Source organism: Elgaria multicarinata, chromosome 2 (genome assembly GCF_023053635.1).
Source record: "Elgaria multicarinata webbii isolate HBS135686 ecotype San Diego chromosome 2, rElgMul1.1.pri, whole genome shotgun sequence".
NCBI classification, from domain to species: domain Eukaryota; kingdom Metazoa; phylum Chordata; class Lepidosauria; order Squamata; family Anguidae; genus Elgaria; species Elgaria multicarinata.
The window spans coordinates 29,219,991-29,237,786 of NC_086172.1; the positions used below are offsets into that span (position 1 = coordinate 29,219,991).

General features: G+C 42.6%; 1 protein-coding gene across 4 annotated transcripts in view; it reads right to left on the reverse strand.

Moving 5' to 3' along the window:
- The window catches only part of SLC39A10 (solute carrier family 39 member 10), a 50,025-nt gene that overhangs the window by 18,396 nt on the left and 13,833 nt on the right, over positions 1–17,796 (reverse strand). The window contains exons 1-3 of one of the 4 annotated variants that reach the window (XM_063116237.1): positions 7,836–7,884; positions 4,147–4,330; positions 1,810–2,820 (exon numbers count right to left, since the gene is read on the reverse strand). In XM_063116237.1, the coding sequence (XP_062972307.1) occupies positions 1,810–2,811 (1,002 nt within the window). In that variant the 5' untranslated portion in view covers positions 2,812–2,820; positions 4,147–4,330; positions 7,836–7,884. Of the gene's footprint in view, positions 1–1,809; positions 2,821–4,146; positions 4,356–7,835; positions 8,103–17,796 lie in introns of those variants that run through there. The other 3 variants (XM_063116235.1, XM_063116238.1, XM_063116236.1) reach the window with 3 other exon arrangements.

Genomic DNA, 17,796 nt, shown 5'->3' on the forward strand with positions numbered 1-17,796 from the left:
CAACAGAGGAAGGAAACTGTCTACCACCCAAAGAGACATCCTTTTCAACCACTACGTAATACTCAAGCCTTGACTGTCTTTTTACCACCAAAAATTAATCTCCAGTTTTGTTAATATGAGGACTGTCATGTTTCTCTGCAGTTCTGCTCTATGCTGATTCAGGAACCTGTGTGTTTCGCCCAAGGCAAAAAGCAGATCAGAGTTACAGCCAGCCTGTGTGGAGATCAGTCATTGTTTCTGTTCCCCAAAACGCATGGCTAGGTGTAATCCAATACCTCCTACCGATTAATTCATTCAGGCTGCAAATCTTCGTTTTGAGACTAGGTCTATTTAAACACTTAGCCAAATGTTTGTATTTTTTTCTGTTTCTTTCGCCATCCCCTGCTTTTCTTACCACCAAGCCAGATGAGGAGAACTGCAGAACTCAAAGGCTTCCACAATTTTGTGTATTTTGGGAATACTCATTTCTGAACTGTAACTGGTCAGTAGAGCTCCGTACTGTGAGCCCCACTGATCTGCCCCATTTTGAAAACGAGCATGCTTTCAATTGCTTTAAGAACCGCCGGCTCCCCGTTGTGGCAGTAGTGGGTCCCCCTGGCATGCATGCAGCATAACATACTGCCCATTATTTCCTGTAGTCCTTCCGGAGGAACAGAAATGTACTCTGGGTCAAAATACTGATCATGGCAGGTGAAAAGACACAGGCTGCGTTCAGACAACACAATAGTCAATGGTAGATTAATAGTCAACTCTACAGTTGATTATTGAGGGGGTAACTCCCCACAGGGACATGATTATAATCAACCGTGCTGTGGATTAAGGCCAGTGTTGACTTGCCTGTTAGTCAACAGTGTGTTTGATTGACACATCCCCCACCCTCTTTCCAACCCTCAGTCCTCTCACTGATATCCCATCAGCCATTGCGAGTTCTGCCAGCTGGACTAGAGTGGCAGACGCTTTGGTTGATCTTGCCAGGGAACTCTGCATTTGCCGAAAATAACCAACTGTGTGTGTGACGAAAGTCAATAGTGCCCAACATATGTCCCGATAAACAATGGTTTACAAATATCAATTCTGCACAGCTCTGTTTATTTGCGTTGGTTATTTTGGCTGAATAACCAACCGTGGTGTCAAAAGTCCCGACAGACAATACAACAATCAACCATTGACTATTTAACTCACAATTGATTATTTAACTCACTGTTGGTTATTGTATCGTCCGAACCCAGTCACAGAAAAACCTGATCTGATTGCAGAAAGATTCCAAAAAATTTAGTCATGGTTATTTTAACCTTGCATTCTGACCAGTAAGGAAGCAGAGGAATGCCTCAGAACAGCTGGACAGACAAAAGGTGATATCTGATTTAGTGATTAAATACCATGCTGAAACATTTTAGATGGCCATATAAATCTTTGCACAAAAGTTACTATTCTTTTTTTTAAAAAAAACAACAACACACCCAACCTGCTATCCCCCGTACTTTTGTGACATCTAACTTCTGTGAATCACTCCTGCTTGGTCTATTGGGAATAATTAATTCATAACCATCCTGGTTAATCAGGAGTGTCTATTTGCAAGCTTGTTTGCGAAAAAGCGGGGAAGGAGGTGTTCCCACCCTCCTAGCTTTGGGCCATAAGCCTCTTTAACCATGGAAAAGCAAGAAATGCTGAAAAGTCTCTATAAAATCTTGGCTAGCCAGCAACTTCTTGGATATCACATATACTGTAGTTCAAATAAAAATCCCTCTTTACGCATACAGGATCTTAAATTTTTGAAGGCATAGAAAGTTTTATTGGGCTTACGCTGACCTCTTCGTGACGGTGTTCATCTTCGTGATGGTCCTTGTGGCTGTGTGCTGAACGGACGGCACGCTTCGGCTTTTGAGGGGCTTCACGCTTGCTAGCATGCCGATATCCATCCCCACTGGCAGGATTTGAATGCTGATGCCCGTGAGTAGCTGAAGGATCGTTATCGTGGTCAAGAAACTGCACGCGTGGGGGAGACGCGTCGTGGACGTGGTCCTGTTTGTGAACATGATTGTGTTCATGCTGCTCGTTGGCGTCATGACCAGGAGGAAAGTCCTGCGCTTTGTCTTTCCATCGCTTCTTGTGTTTGCGCGGCTTTTTCTCACTCTGCTCCTGAGTCGTGTTGGTTTCGGTGGAAGGCTCATGACTTGGCTCCCCTTGATCACTGGCACCCATGGAATCGTTATGAGAGTGATGGGTACCATTATGGTCAAGGTGGTGGTGCGGGTGGTGGCGGTGCCGATGCGGGTGGTGGCGCCTGCGGTTGCTGTGGTCGTGCTTTAAAGACGGCGCGGCCACTTCTTTTTCAGGGTCACACTTCCGGGATTTTTTGGCAGACCCTTCATTCACAGTCTGGTTTTCTGAACCTGAGTGACTATGGGGATGGGGATGGCTGTGGGAATGAGAATGATTTCCTTCTTGTACCTCTATTACATCTAAGTGAGAAACATAATCGTGGCCAATGTCCTCGTGGTTTATTTCCACTACTTTGACTTCTCCAAGGCCCAGGCTCGTCAGCAATTTCTCCAAACCAAAAAATGAGAGTTTCCCATTTTCACCATAGAGGTCAAAGAGCTTTTCAATGTAGTATTTCTGCTTGACTTCCGCTTCCTTACTCGGTGCAGGTTCTGTCCTTCCATTCTGGAGATACGGGCTCTGTGAGATCTGATAGTCACTGTGGTTGTGACTTTGGCCCTCTTTAGCACTATGGCAATGGTGGCATTGATGAAAGACAAATGTCAGCAAACAAATGAAGCAAAATTGTGTGTGCATGTGTACCTTCATTTCTGTTTTCTGCAAGGAAAAGAAAAAGGGGAAATGTCTGGTTGATGACTTCTGTTAGGATAGCCCCAAAGAATTTCCGACAATACATGATTTCAGAGTGGAGTGAATTCTGTAAGACCTAGGACAACCCCTAATATCAAACTAAGGAGCCACTTCTCTCAAAAAACATTGTCTATAAATTTACATTAAGTGGTCAATTCTGAAGATGGACTTTATTTTTTAAGAATAAATATTTTGAGGTATAAGCTTTTGTGGGTTAGGGTCCACTTCATCAAATGTATCTTGAAAGTTTATCACAATAGACACATTTACTCTTTAAGGTGCTCCTGGACTCTTAGCTACAAGAGACTAAACACAGCTATTCTACGGAACTTATTGGCCACTGTTGAAGAAGCAGAGACAAGGAAAACGCCAGCCTCTATAATCCTGGAAAAAACAATCAATGATTAAAGTCCCTATATAGTACATTGGCTAGCAAACCATTTCTTTGATGTCACATACACTGAGGGTTCAAATAAAAACCCTCATTATAAGGGGGGGGAACAACTCTCACGTTTTATTTAATTACAGGGTCTAAAGATCAAAAGTTTTTTCAGCAAAGTAGAAAGTGAAAGTGAGTCATCGTTTTCCTACTAAATGCCCATTCATTAGAACACTGCACAATTCCAAGCCCTGAAACAGCGTAATTATTTCAATACAGCCAAACCCAGGATTCATACAAGTTTCTCTCTCTCTCTCTCTCTCTCTCTCTCACACCCACACCCACACCCACACCCACACACCCCGAAACACACTTACAAAGAGAGCACAGGCGTACATACTTACTACAATAAGTGGCCTCTCTCCGGCAAAACCTTGAATAGAATCTGGCTTTCATAGCTACTCCTCCTCCTCCAACTTCAAGACAACAAAATGTGGGCCAAGTACTTACCTGCTCCATTTTTATAAACTCAGAATGAGACATCCCATGAACCTCATCCATGCTGCCAATACGTTAAGAGTTGGAATTTGTCCAAGTGAAGAAAACAGCATCATTTACAAAAAGGGAATTGTTCACATATTTTATAAAGTCTTAATAAAGCCTTTAAAAAAAAGAAAAAAAAGACACCCCCCTCCCCTTAGGAACACACAATGAATTATATTTAACCTATGTCCTATTTGTTGTCTTAAGCACAGCTAGGAGGAAGACATCCACATGGGAGAATAAGATGCAAAACCATACAGGAACATTTGTATGACCCCAGAAATTCAGCCACATGGAAATTCCACGGAACCCTTGAGGAACAGAGGCGGGTGTCAGCCACAACAACATCTGGTTACTGATTTACATCTAACCTTTCTTCCAAGGAGCTCTGAACAGCACTGCAGCCTCACAACAATCTTGTGAGGTAGAATTAGCTGACAAACAGTAACTTTCTCATGGCCACCCAACAAGCTGTACAGTCAGGTAGAGATTTCAACTTGCAGTTTCCATATGCAAATCCAGCCTTCTAGCTTGTAACAACACACATGCATGACCCTGTAAAAATGTAAAAATCTCTTTAGGGGTTTTACTTTTTATTAAAAAGCAACTAATAAATCATAAATAATACATTCATAATTCTTAACCCGATGGCTAAATCCAGAAATTTCTTACAGGCTCTAGAGCTCCAATGTAGGCATGCAGTTTCTTTCTTGGCAAAAGTTGCACCAAAAGGGAGGCGCGGGAGACAATCTGAGTGCTCAAGAGTTGAATGCACATGAGCTGGAGAACATGCAAGACTTTGGCTCAGGGCCTAAATCTCCATAAACCTCTCCAGCAATGACTAAAAGCCACATACCTGAAGACAGGATAGTCTTCCTCAGGTAAGAAGGATTCCATTCACTCTAAACAAAACTGGGCATAAATAGGCCTTCTCCAACCTGGGGCCCTCCAAATGTTTTAGATCACAACTCCTAGCATTTCTGACTAGTAGTCTTGCTGGCTGAGGCTGATGGAAGTTTAAGTCCAAAACATCTGGAGGTTGTGGAAGGCTCCCTAATCTATCTACACAGGTTTGTTGTAAAGGTAGAATGAAAAGATGCCATGTGATGAGTGTGATAAGTAAATCCAAATAGGTGTCATTGTGATAAAGCTACTCCAAGTACATACATATGCATGGAGCTGCATGGCCTGGGGATGTTATTTATTATTTATCCCTGGAAGGTGAGGCAAGACACTAGAGATTTAAGGTGGAGAAGGAGGAACTTCAAATCTACCTGTTTGTAAGTCTCTAAAGTTAGTTTGTTTCTAAGGCAACCTGAAACTAGCAAGGACAGACTTTGCTAGGGACAGTTTAATGGAGATGGAACCTTACCTTGTAAGGACAGAATTACATAACGGTTTAAGCTTCCCACCCTCCGCGCAACTTCTATGAGTGAAGTAAAGGAGCTATTTGTGAACTTGGCATAAGATGAATATCAAACTAGCCACATCGCTTCAGTCTGCCTTATCATAGAGCACAGGATCAAATATCAGGACTGTAAAATGCCCAAAGGAAAACGCCCCCCCACCCCCTGCCTGCCCCAAGTCCTTCCTTTGCAAGACGTTCCTCTCAGCAAAGCAGGGGTTTTCTGAAAGCAAATTTTCCAACTGTACAAATGCCCTGTCAGACACCCACCACCACGCCCACCACCCAAGCCAAGCACATTATTTCTCTTTCACGACTGATGATCATCAACACTAGTAGTACCTTAAACTTAAAGACAGATTGACAGGGCCATATGGGTACCCAGGAAGGACAGCAGGCTAAGAGAAGGACACCACTGGTTGTCATCTACAGCCAGGGCCAGGGCCAGGGCCAGACTATTTTACGCCCTAGGCAAGGCGAGCTCTGGACAGGGAGGGGGGCTACCTCACGGGTGTGGGTGTGAGGGGGTGTCCCTTGCGCTGTCCCAAAGCTTACTGGGGGTGCAGCCCTGCCCCTTATTCTGAGGGGCAGCCCGTGGGTGCCACTTCTTCCACACCCCCGAGGGCCGCCCTGCCCAGCTCTGGAAGTGCAGCCCGTCCGAGCCTCCTTTGGGGCTCAGCAGCAAGGCCGGGCACGCCACTTCTGCCCCCCACTGTGCAGCTGCTCCTGCACCTCTATGCACCCTGTGAGGAGGGGCTGTGAATGAGCCCTGGCGGGCTGGGGTGATGGTCTCTGTCCCGCAGTCCCCGCTTGGTCTCAAGCGGCTGCAGCCCCCAACGGGGAAGGCGGCATGCCAAGGTGGCGGCTGCTGCTCCGTGGGGGCTGCCTATTTCTGCGTCCTCCTCCCCCGCCTCCCTGACCCACAGAGCCTTTGGCTGTCCCCTGGCCCGCTCCTCTTCCGTCTCCTCAGGGTTTTGCAACAAGCAACACCCCCACCCACCCCGCGGACAGCGGAAACGAGCGGGGCCTCTGATTACAGCTTCAGGAAAAGGCTGGCCACACGGGGGCACACGCAAGCCAAACCCCCACCCCCCAAAACCTCCAACCCCAGGAGTGGAGAGAGGGGGCAGTCTGCGTCCCTCTGACATCTGCGCCCTAGGCAGCTGCCTAATTGGCCTTAATGGTAGCACCGGCCCTGCCTACAGCCCCCAATTGAAACCACTGCAATGGATCATCAGTGAACTCTAACCCATCATCAGACACTTCTCTCTCACAAGCCTTGGGAGCCATACCAGTCCTGGCCTACAGACCACCTCCCAACCTGAAGCAGATGCTAACCAGCAATATAGTACACAGGACAGAGACACAGAGGGACCAGACCATGCAATAGACCCAAGTGGCAACTCTGCCCCCACATCTATTCAGGCAACATTGTCACATGACCCAACGACATCAGTCACACCATCGAGGGCCCTTTCACTTGCATCCTTATATAGTGTTATGTGCCTTCCCCGACTTTGTCTATTGTTAAGTTCTTAATAAACACATACACATAACACGTGTCTTATTTTTTTACCACTTTTTTCAATTGCACATTATCAGATTTCCAACTGCACATTTCCCCCCACAACTGCACACTAAACAAAAAACAGGGACAGAAGGAGGGAACTGCAAGGGAAGGGAAGACTAATGCCTTCCCTTGCTATCCTTGCCTTCCCAGTGTATAAGCTCTTAGCTGAGAGGTCACAGTTGCAAGGCAGGGATGAGCAATGGCCAACTTTGGAGGAGGGCACTCAGAAGAGAAGGTTTAGTAAAGCCAATCACAGCTAGTGTTAAAGACTTGCCTGCTGCAAGCAACGCTGCTACCCACTTCCCACATTGATGAACTCTCTAGTGAAGCCCCAAATATGAAAGCACACACACACACACACCCGGTTGCTGCTTCAAGTCTTCCCAAGAATTAATTTCCTGAGATCTTACCCCTGACTCAAATATGACCCTAATCCTTTCCAGTGACTCATGAGTACCTTCATGTGACTATCACAACCAGCAGAACTACTTGGAAATGTAGTCATGCATCCCTAATTTTAGACCAGCCTTGTCTAACCTTTTGTTTGGACTACAGTTCTCAAGATTCCTGACTACTGGTGATGCTGTCCAGGGCTGATGGGACTTGGAAGTCCAAAACCTCTCTGAAGTTGGAAGATTGTTTTAGAACCTTTTCTTTGAGAGACATCAGGTGTGTGCAAGTAAGGAAATCTCCCTGCATTCTGATTAGAGCAAAGTTGTCTGAATTCATCGTTATTTATCATTATGATTTATCCATAGCTGGGTTAGTGGACAGCGAGCCAATTGTCCCAATCCACAGAAGTGGCATCTCTTACTGAGTCAGCATCCTCCTTCCCTTGCACACATACAAATGCCCTTCCTCTTTCTTTCACATTCAGCTTATAGTTCAAGTTGTTTCTTATCTTAAAATTCCTGCCCACGTTTTAAAACTGTTGTAATGCATAAAGACACGGCATTTTTGTTTGGCTTGTACACCTAAGGTTTTTTTTAAAAAAACCATAGAGATTAGAATTTCTAAGACACATGGTAACAGTGTGGTCACAGGTCAGCAATGGGATAAGGGGGTCAAATAGTAGATGGACTTACACGGCATAGAGACTGTGGGAAGATAATGCAGGCAGGCAAATTTGCAGCAGAGAGCTTATAGAATTTTGACATTCCAAGGCAGGCCCGTCTCACTTCTTTATTGATAACTTCCCAGAAGCTGATAAAACCTCCTTTTTTCTGAAGCCATTTGGAACGTGGTTTTAATTTGCTGTTTTTAATCTGTCTCTGTTCCTTGAATATGTTATATATTTTGATTGCTGTTGCACTCTTATTTGCTGCTTCTATTTTCATGGTTAGCTTTTATGTTGTAACTTGAAAGGTTGTTTTCAACTGGGTTTTAAAAAAGAAAACAAATAACGTATTGATAATTGACTTGAACTTGGGGGGAAAGGCGGTGTGTGTGTATTAAAAAAACAAACTGATGCAGAATAACGTATCCATTTGATTTACTGATTTAACTTCACAGATGCCAGCAAAGGCTGCATGAATTGGGGATATTCATGCATTGTTGAAAACCTACAAAGTGAAAGGGGGGGGGGGGGGCTTTGTCAGCAATCCAATATCACCTGAACATTCTGAGCTAGATTTGCTATAGCAACACTAGACAACTGGACCCAGCATAGAAGGAAACTGACACAGATACAAATACACCGGCTGCAACACTCTGCACAATCACTTGGAAGCGAGTTTGCTTGATCAAAACTAAACTTATTTCAAAGGGGAGGGGGAGTATATGTGATTTTAAAATGAACACCCCTCCCCCCAATATTACATTCTTGAGAACACACACTGTTACTAATGCACTAGCAATAATGGTTTTAGACTAAAACAAACCTACTCCAGTTATTTGGTTTGAAAAAAGAGAGGGGGGAAGAGGGAGAAATGATTGTGGATCTAGGGAGGTGCCTGCAAGCAGTTACATTTATTGCAGAGAAAACTTTGAAACATATTAACCAAACCAATCTATTTATCTGGCCATGTTTTTCAATATTCATGAAACCTACTGATGGTGGTTGTTTTTCTAAAATGAACACTAACGCTCTTCTGGTGGATACACGCTTATGAGGTTGGAAGAATAATTTTCCTCTTCTTGAAACACACTGTTATGTACAACACCAAGTTGGAGCTTTTGTTCAGAATTAGACATGCTTAGTGGTGATCAGGTCTAGATCCTACAGCTGCTGAGGCTGCAATCCTACACTCACTTGCTTGGGAGGAAGCCCCATTAAACTCAATGGAACTTACTTCTGAGTAGACTTCCAACAGAATTGGTCTGTAAGCCTGTTTTCTACCTTTTCAGGAGTCCAGCACCAATAGTCACAGCAAGTGAATGGGACTTGTTCACACACAGCACCAGAGTTCAACCTGCACTCAAGGACTTCTCTATAGAAAAAGAAAGAAGTCACCGACTAATAAACATTTCAAATAGAGCTCACCTGAAATTAAGCGTGTTTTACCTACATTTTCTGCTCCCCTTACCTCAACCTGCAACCCACTCTACCATTCAGGACACAATCCTATACATCCCAACCAGCCATGCTGAGGGTTGTAGGGCTTTTTTCTGTCTAAACACAAATAGGACTGTGCCCTTAATTGATTTTTCAGTGGTGTGGGTGAAAGACGGCAAAAAATGTTCAGCCTTCCCGCACGCTCCGCTACCCTCCCCGGCATATTTTAAAATCTGTTCAAGCCCAATCAGTTGCTGCCTCAGGGCCAATTAAAACAGAAACAGGCCCATACTTCCTGTGGCCATACAAGTCCGGTGTTTCTTTTTAGGGATGGCATTTGTTTTTACAACACATAATCCCAGAGGATAAAATTTCAAGTGGGAAATGAAAACAGGCAAGCAATACACTTCTTCACCTTTCCCCCCTCAGCCAAATTCCTTCCCCAGCACCCAAGATTCCCTCTGTCCCCTTCCAGCTGATTTAAACTTCTGCCTGAAAATGTATGGGCGATCTTATTTCCCCCCCTCCCAGCGAAGGTAAAATGAGCTAAGCCATTTTCACTAGGTAACTGCAGCCTCAGGGACTGCATTGTGTAAGTTCAGAAGCCATCCTGAATCATGGAAGTAGAGGTAATATGTATAGGGGAAAGTCCTGCAGTATTTGCCTGAGGCTTGGAGGGGGGGTGTCTCTTTGGTACAGATTGGGAGGGTGCAAGGTGAAGGAGAAGGGAGGGAGGTCTTTTTGGATAGCACCCATAGTTCCACTCCTAGAAAGGGTGAAGTTATGATGCAGCCAATCAGATTTGGCTACATGACAACATCAGAGGGCGAACAAAACTATCCACAGTGATGTCATTGACCATAAGCTTTATTTGCCCTTGATGAAACTGTCGAATAACCAATTCCGACTGGCTATATGATGACTTCACTATTTCTAGAAGAGGTGCAGATCTGATAGAAGAAATGGCTTTGAAGCAGCAGCCAATCAGAGCTCATACAAGCAGTGAACTGGCATGAAAAAGGGAAGATGGGGGAGGGAGATTGGGTGTTGTTGTTTTTAACGTACCCCCTTAAATCCCCCCCTTCACATCCAAATTAGAACCTCTAGAAAATTTTGCATAGCATTTAGTTCAAACAACCAGTACAGGCAACACAGCAAAAAAAATGACACAGTAACTCAGAAATGCTATGACAGTTTTCTTTCTATATTGTATAGCATTGCGGTGCGTCAGTTCTGGCTGGAAGGTGTCTAGCAATGTGTGCTAAGTAAGCTTTTCTCAGGTCATAAAAACAAAATGGTGGGAACTCTCCAGATTTCCATGGAGAATTAATGGAAGCCTGCAAGCAGTGGGTAATATAAGTAAATGAGGCTTATTTCCAGAGACAAAGCATTCTATGCAATGAGTTCTAACCTGGCATTTGGCCTTTATGGGATCACTATTTTAAAATTGATTCTCATGATTGTAAGCCAGATCCAACAAGAATCAAGGATCCCACTCACAGTATCTGTCTTTAACGGATAAGATTCTTTGATAGCTTCACTACTCCTTCATGTAAGTAGCTAAACGTGTGGCGTCTAAACAAAGTATTCTGTTTGCATGCCGCTCCAATTTGGGGGGAGGAACAAGAAGGCTTTGAAAACGTAAGACAACAAGGGGTGGGCAACTTGTTCTCCTCTAAATGTTCTGGCTTACAACTCCCATCAGCCCTAGCCAGCAAAGCCAATGGAGAGCTGATGGGAGTTGTAAGCCAAAACATCTAGAGGGTGGCAAGCTGCCCACCCTTAAATCAAGCGCTTATAAAATTAACCATGTGGAGAGAGTGAAGATCGATAATGGCCCGGCGTGGATGCATGAATCCTCTGCTTATGCAGGTTCCCTTCATGGCACTCCACAACTGCAAACGTTCTGCATTCCTACAGACATTATGCCTGAACAGTAAACTTGAACACAGGGCCAGGTGTGCCAGTCCTATCCCTAACATTCCCACACTCCCACCTTCTCTATTTCTAAACAGATAAAGCAGGGCTCCCAGTCGCTTGGATGGTTCTACTCACATTTAAATTAATGCAAGTAGAAGTCTCTTTCAGACCTTGTCTCTCAGTACAGCTGGTCGGGAATGGAAGGGGGCAGTGGGGGCAGGGACAGCAAGTGCACCCCCTGTATCTTTTGAAGGGCTCACATTTCCTGTTCAGGCATAATGTCTAGTAAACTTTTAGTTGTGAAAATCTGTAGAAGGGAGGGGCAGTGTGAGTAGGCCCAAGGCTCATGCATATCTCAATTTAATCAGCAGAGTTGATCTGCGGTGAATTAACCATATTTTCCTGTTACATAAGAAATAGGAAACTATGGTTAGCAGGACTGGAACAAGCCTGAAATCTGACATCACAGAATTTGGTTTTAGGTCCTGGTTTCTGCTGATCCTGGTAACCATGGTTTCCCAGTTCATCAGTAAAGGAAAACATTAATTAACCCATGAATTCTTCAATCATGGTATGCCAAAAAGGAAAGGCACAGCAGACATGCATGGCACAAGGAGCATGCATATCTTGGCTTAATAAATTGAGATAACCTACATTTGAATCAGGCCAATGAGTTCATCATATTACTAAACTAAAGGTCAATCAATTAAGTTGGTTGGGAAAAGGTTTAGGGCAGACAAAAAGCACTGCTTCACTCTATGTATAACTTTTGAATTCACTCCTATAAAATGGCTTTTAAAGAAGGACTACAGAGGGTCATGAAGGGCACATCTATGAATGCCTTTTATTATTTTAGTACATTTCTACTCCGCTCATAACTAATATTCTCTAAGTGGATTACAACCAGTTAAAAAACTAAAATGCCATTTTAAAAAAGTTAACGTAAAATAGAAATATTTAAAATACAATGTAATAAACAGCACAGGAATTGATAAAACGGCCATAATAACCTATAACTAAAACTATTACCCATAATAACAATGGGACCGTCATGTTTAGAGAGAGGGTCTGTCTCAGAATACCAGATGTAGGGATGTCAAAATAGGAAATAGCTACTACATTTGTGTACTGCTTGTAAGCTTTCCAGGGGCAACTGGGTGTCCTCTACAGGGGACAAGTGTGCTTGGCTAGATGGACCTGTTGTTCCAATACACAAAAGTTGTTCTTATGTTGCGCAAGTGCTGAGGATTAAGCTATGACTAGGGATGTATGACTCTGTGAAGCTTGACCTCATTTAGGTTCTACGTTTTACATTCCTAGGCTTGTTGTGTCCCAGTTCTGTGCAGCACTCCCCCACCCACTGAAATCTGTATTTTTGTGTATATTTGTCAAGATGTGCACATTTTTGTGTGCCTTCTTGTGCACATCCATCAACTGAAGCATGGGTGTACGTATCTTTACTTGCAGTTTTCAAAATTCACATCTTTTTAAACACTTTTTTGTTTTATGAAACACATCACAAACTTTGAAATGTATGGACTTTCGACTGCAAATTATGCTCAGGCCCACATCGAGGAGGTGCAAATTAGGTGATCTCACTTTATAATGTGAACCTAACTAATTTCTCGCCCATCCCTAGCTACCATTAAATCCTATCATTTGTGTTGGAAGTGATTGCTACAGTATAATTACAGCTGTCTATGTTACGTGACTCTACAAACCTTTTTTTTTACCCCAATTAAATGGCCCTTTTTAGAATATAACATCATTCACATTTGGGCTGACTGAAAATCCCTACTTTTGCTGTTATCTGCAAACTTAAGTAATTCAACACAACAAAGCCGCTTCCCTTTATTGGTAGTTCCTCTTCAGAAGAACTGAATCCAGGTTGCCATAGCTGCTATCTCTCTTCCACAGTCAGTAAAGAAACCAGGGGAGATATCTATGTGCATCTCTACTCCCTCTGGAGTGCTCTCATTTGCGAGGCATGGTTATTTTCTTGCTCCCCATATCAAAGTCCAGGCCTACTTCCTCTGCATCTGTTTTTTGCCATATCACAGAGGTCCTTATTTGCCATAAGAAACTGACCAAGCCAATATTCAGATAAAAACACCAGTTCTTTGATGGTTCGAAGTGGTTGCTGAAGCAAAGATAAGCTTTAAAAAATGTTTTTGAACACACACATTTACAATTAAATGAACAGCCATACTGAAAGCATATTACATATTAAGAGTTTATTTTTCTATACTTTTATAGTTTAAAAATCGATTGAACTTTCTCTTTTTCTTTTGCTGTATCATGTAAATTGTGATTCATCTGTTACTGTTCTTCCCTGTTTAATTATGGTTTTTCTTGTCAATGCTTTATTATTTTACAGTGTTTTATTGTTTGTACCCTGCTTTGGGATTATTGTATAATAAAAAGTGGCATTGAATTTAATTTTATTTTTAAAAAGAGCATAAATGAGTTTGCTACTGTGAGCAAACATATTGGGGCTGAGACACTAGTCAATTCACTGCCAATTACTTGAAAATATTTGACTGTGGTCAAATATTTCATGAAGCCAAGAACCATCCTTGTGGCAACCTATCTTTTTAATTGCAATATGGGGTCATCTTGCCACTGACTTTGTTAGGGGAGGCACCTGCGTATGCATCCCGGATCTTTAGAGCTGTCCCACATGCCATCATTGCCTTAATACAAGCCTCTGAGCTCACTAGCCCTGAAGTTACTAAGAGACCTTAGGACTCGCTCCCTTAGTAGATCAATAGGAAGCACAGAGAGAGCAAAATGGGGGCGGTCCTGGGGAGAGGGGAAGGGAGGAGACTACAGCTTCCTATGTACTTTACAGCCTCTCCTCTCCTGCTCCAAGGCTCCATAGCTAGACAAGCAAAATTACTTGTCTAGCCCAAAGTTAAAAGGTGGCTCCATGTTCCACCTGCACTGCATTGGACAGCCATTTGTTTATTTATTTATTACATTTATATACTGCCCCATAGCTGAAGCTCTCTGGGTGGTTTACAAAAGTTAAAAACAATGAACAAAACAGATATACAAAATTTAAAACCACCAAAAGCTTAAAAAACAACAATATCCATTTTAAGCAACTATTCTCGCGTCAGTTAAAAACTCAGCATATGCTGTTAAATGCCTGGGAGAAGAGAAAAGTCTTGACCTGGCATTGAAAAGATAACAATGTTGGTGCCAGGCGAGCCTCATCAGGGAGATCATTCCATAATTGGGGGGCCACCACTGAGAAGGCCCTCTCCCTTGTTGCCATCCTCCGAGCTTACCTCGGAGTAGGCACTCGGAGGAGGACCTTAGATGTTGACCTTAGCCGTTAGCCTCCAAGTTCAGAAGCTGATGACCATCTCCATAGGATCGCTCCCTTAAGTATAAATAATTGATGCCAAGGCTTTAGAATTTAATTTTGTTGTATTCTAACAATAGCTAAGCAACTTTGTTTAGTTTTTGTATGTCACTTGCACTAGTTTCTCTCTTTTGCTATAAGTGTACAGATCTATTGCTTTAAAGCTATGACAATAACTGGACTGGTTAAACAACCTGCCCTAACACACCTAAACGTAAAACATTTCACAATCTTGGGCGACTTTAAAACAATACCAGATCCCATTTAGATAAGATGTCATACAGAATCCTTCGTTGAGAGCATATCCCACATTTCTATTTGCTATAAGCCGCTTTGAAGATTCAACTCAGGTCGACAGGCAGGCTAGAACCCTAAAAATAAATAATAAATACTAGCCACAGAACATATTGGCACCTGACTATGTCCTATGGGAAACAGTGGGCAGATGGGTAAAACACCTTCACAGAGTTTGAACATAACGCTTATAAGCCACAGTGTGAATCCTTTAGGAAAATTTCACCTCAAAGCATGGTAAATCACCAAATAGGCTGCTAAAGCATCTTGCCAATTAAACAGCAATTTTTAATAAGCTGGGGATGTATTTGTTTTTCTTTTTAAAGCAGTGCCCCCTTTTTTTACCCTGTCAGTTCTGCCTTAGTGTAGCTATTCCATTTTCTAAAAGTCTCTTTGTGCACATTTACAATTTTGAACTACTCTTATCAGATAAGAAGCAGAGTTAGAATCACAAAAACACCATCATCAAATTGGTCCAAGAACATGGGACCAATTGTACGTGATATGTGGCATCATCTTAAAAGTGGCCTTTCAAACCCAGTCAGATTAAGTCACTACTGAATGGAAGAAATGCTTAAAGCTTTCTTGGTCAGTTCTGTACTGTAAAAACAGAGATAGGAGAGTAGGTACAAAACCCCATGAGCACTTACTTGGGAATAAGTTCTATCGGTTGTGAGATTTACTTCCAAGTCAACTTTCATAAGGGTAGGGTATAAATGCAGCAGTGCATCCATTAACATCAAAGGTCATTTTTAAATACTCTTTTCCTAAAACAGCAATCCTTGAACTCATGTCAACTTCTCATTTGTTTACAGGGTCAAGAGGTAAATCAGAAGCTAAAGTTGCACTGAAAACAACACACAGCAAGACCAGGAGCTCTTGGCTCACTTTTCTTTTCTCATGTAAACAACAGCTGGGTTATCAGCTTTGAAGAATTACATTCACTGTTCCATAGAAGAATATAGGTCAGGATCCAAAGAGTACTTGGATGCTAATTCCATTAGCTTAAGAGGATGTTAGGGTTTCTCCCTCCCTCATATAGGAGGTGGGATGCCTCGTGGCAAACAGGACCGAGAATTTGAAAAGCATTTTGTGATTTGCCTTATGGACCCAGCTATTCCCAGAGCAGAAGTCCAAAACCCCACTGGGCTAGCACAAAAGTTGCACTCCTACGCTCCCTTACTTGGGGAAAACAGAAACTTCCTCTGTAAGTTTATCAGATGTATTTGGTTCCTGGCCATGGTAACCCATGAATGAATCAGATGTTATCAAAGTACTAAAGCGCTTTGTTAACACTCTGACATGTCTTATTAATTCATATAAGGGCTGCCATTGTATGAATTGTATGAATACTGCTGCATGAGTACCACCTGGGATATCACTTCAGTCTTCACTGTAAACCAGACCTGAATATAAATATTTACCCCAGTACAAATTGTCAACTGAAAAATGGTTAAGAAAGTATTTTCAAATTAGTCATTTTAAGCAGCTTTTTAATTTTATTTTAAATACTGATATATCCCATTACCTTTTCTTCTGCGACAATCGTGGCACTTTTGCTTCCTGCAATGTCAACTAGTTTTAATATTTCAAATTTCAGAAGACATTATGGCTTGACTGGAACTAAAGATATCGGATGGAGTTAAACAAAAATAAGGAGCTAGAAGACTATGTAGAGAAGATATGAAAAAAATTAACAACCAAGTAGCACGCAAGCAACTTTATAGCAACTTTTAAAACAGTTGTAGATAAAACTGGCCAGAACGAACAAAAAATAAAAGATGTTTGTGATCAATTTCAGACAGCTCTGAGTGTTTATGATTCACTTATCTATACAATTGATTGTTTCAAATAAGAATGGAGAAACATTGATGCATTTATAAAAAACATAAAATCAGTGGGTTGACAGAGATTTAGGCACGTGCAACTGGTCTGGCGGAAGCAGACTTCTCTGGCCTCCCTCCCCACAGCAGCCCCATGAAAATGCTACAGCAGAGGGTCAGATGTTGCTGAATGGGTGAGCTCTGGTGCAGTGGAAGGGGGTGAAGCCACCTTCTGTGAACGGTGCCCTTCCATCCACCAAAAGCCAATCCTCATTCCAACTCAGGTTTTGCAACAAAGTTCATTCCTAATGCTTCTTCTTTTAAAAAACACACGACTTGAAGCCTTAATTTAATACAAACACACAAAAATCCTACGCTTCCCTCTTACAACTGAATTCACAAATCTGTTATCAAACACACAGGGTTGGATTCAGAGGTGCCAGTCCATAAGTGGAAAGCTTCTTCTGTGTACAGAAGGGTTTTTTCTGACTTGGCACTCGATTCTTCCACAAGAAAGGATCACTGAAACCCAAAGGTGTGCTTCTATTTGCACTGCGTTACATTAAGACAACGCCTTCTGCTAGCTCTTATGTTACAGTTCACAGAAAGCCCCACTACTAGATCGACTTCTGCAAGTGCTTCTCAGGATCCAACTCACAGAACTAAAACCTGCTTTTCTATGCAAAAGTGGGGTGGGGGTGGGGGGATATGGAGAATGTTTAACTTGAGCACACGAATTATTGATATTTACAGTTATAGAAAATATGAATATTTACTATCAACCAAACATGGACATTTATCTTTAATCCCATAGTGAAACCATGTTGCGTCCAGTAAATACCAGCTGTGCTTATGGGAAGTTCTGGGCTAAACTGGACCATGATTCAACACACATAGCTCTGTACTGAACTGTGGTTATCTTCAAACAAGGGTTCTTGCTCAGTGTCCTTATATGTATAGAGAGAGACAAAGAAAAACCCATTAGCTTCATAATTCCCCGCCCCCCCCCCGGTATCTAAGCAGATATAATTGTGGAGTGCCAAAGATGTGTGGGCTGCATGATCAGAGGCTTGGATTTGGGGCAATATCCAATGCTGTGCATGTGGAAGGCAGCTTGAACAACAGAGCTTTCTCTTTTCCTCCTC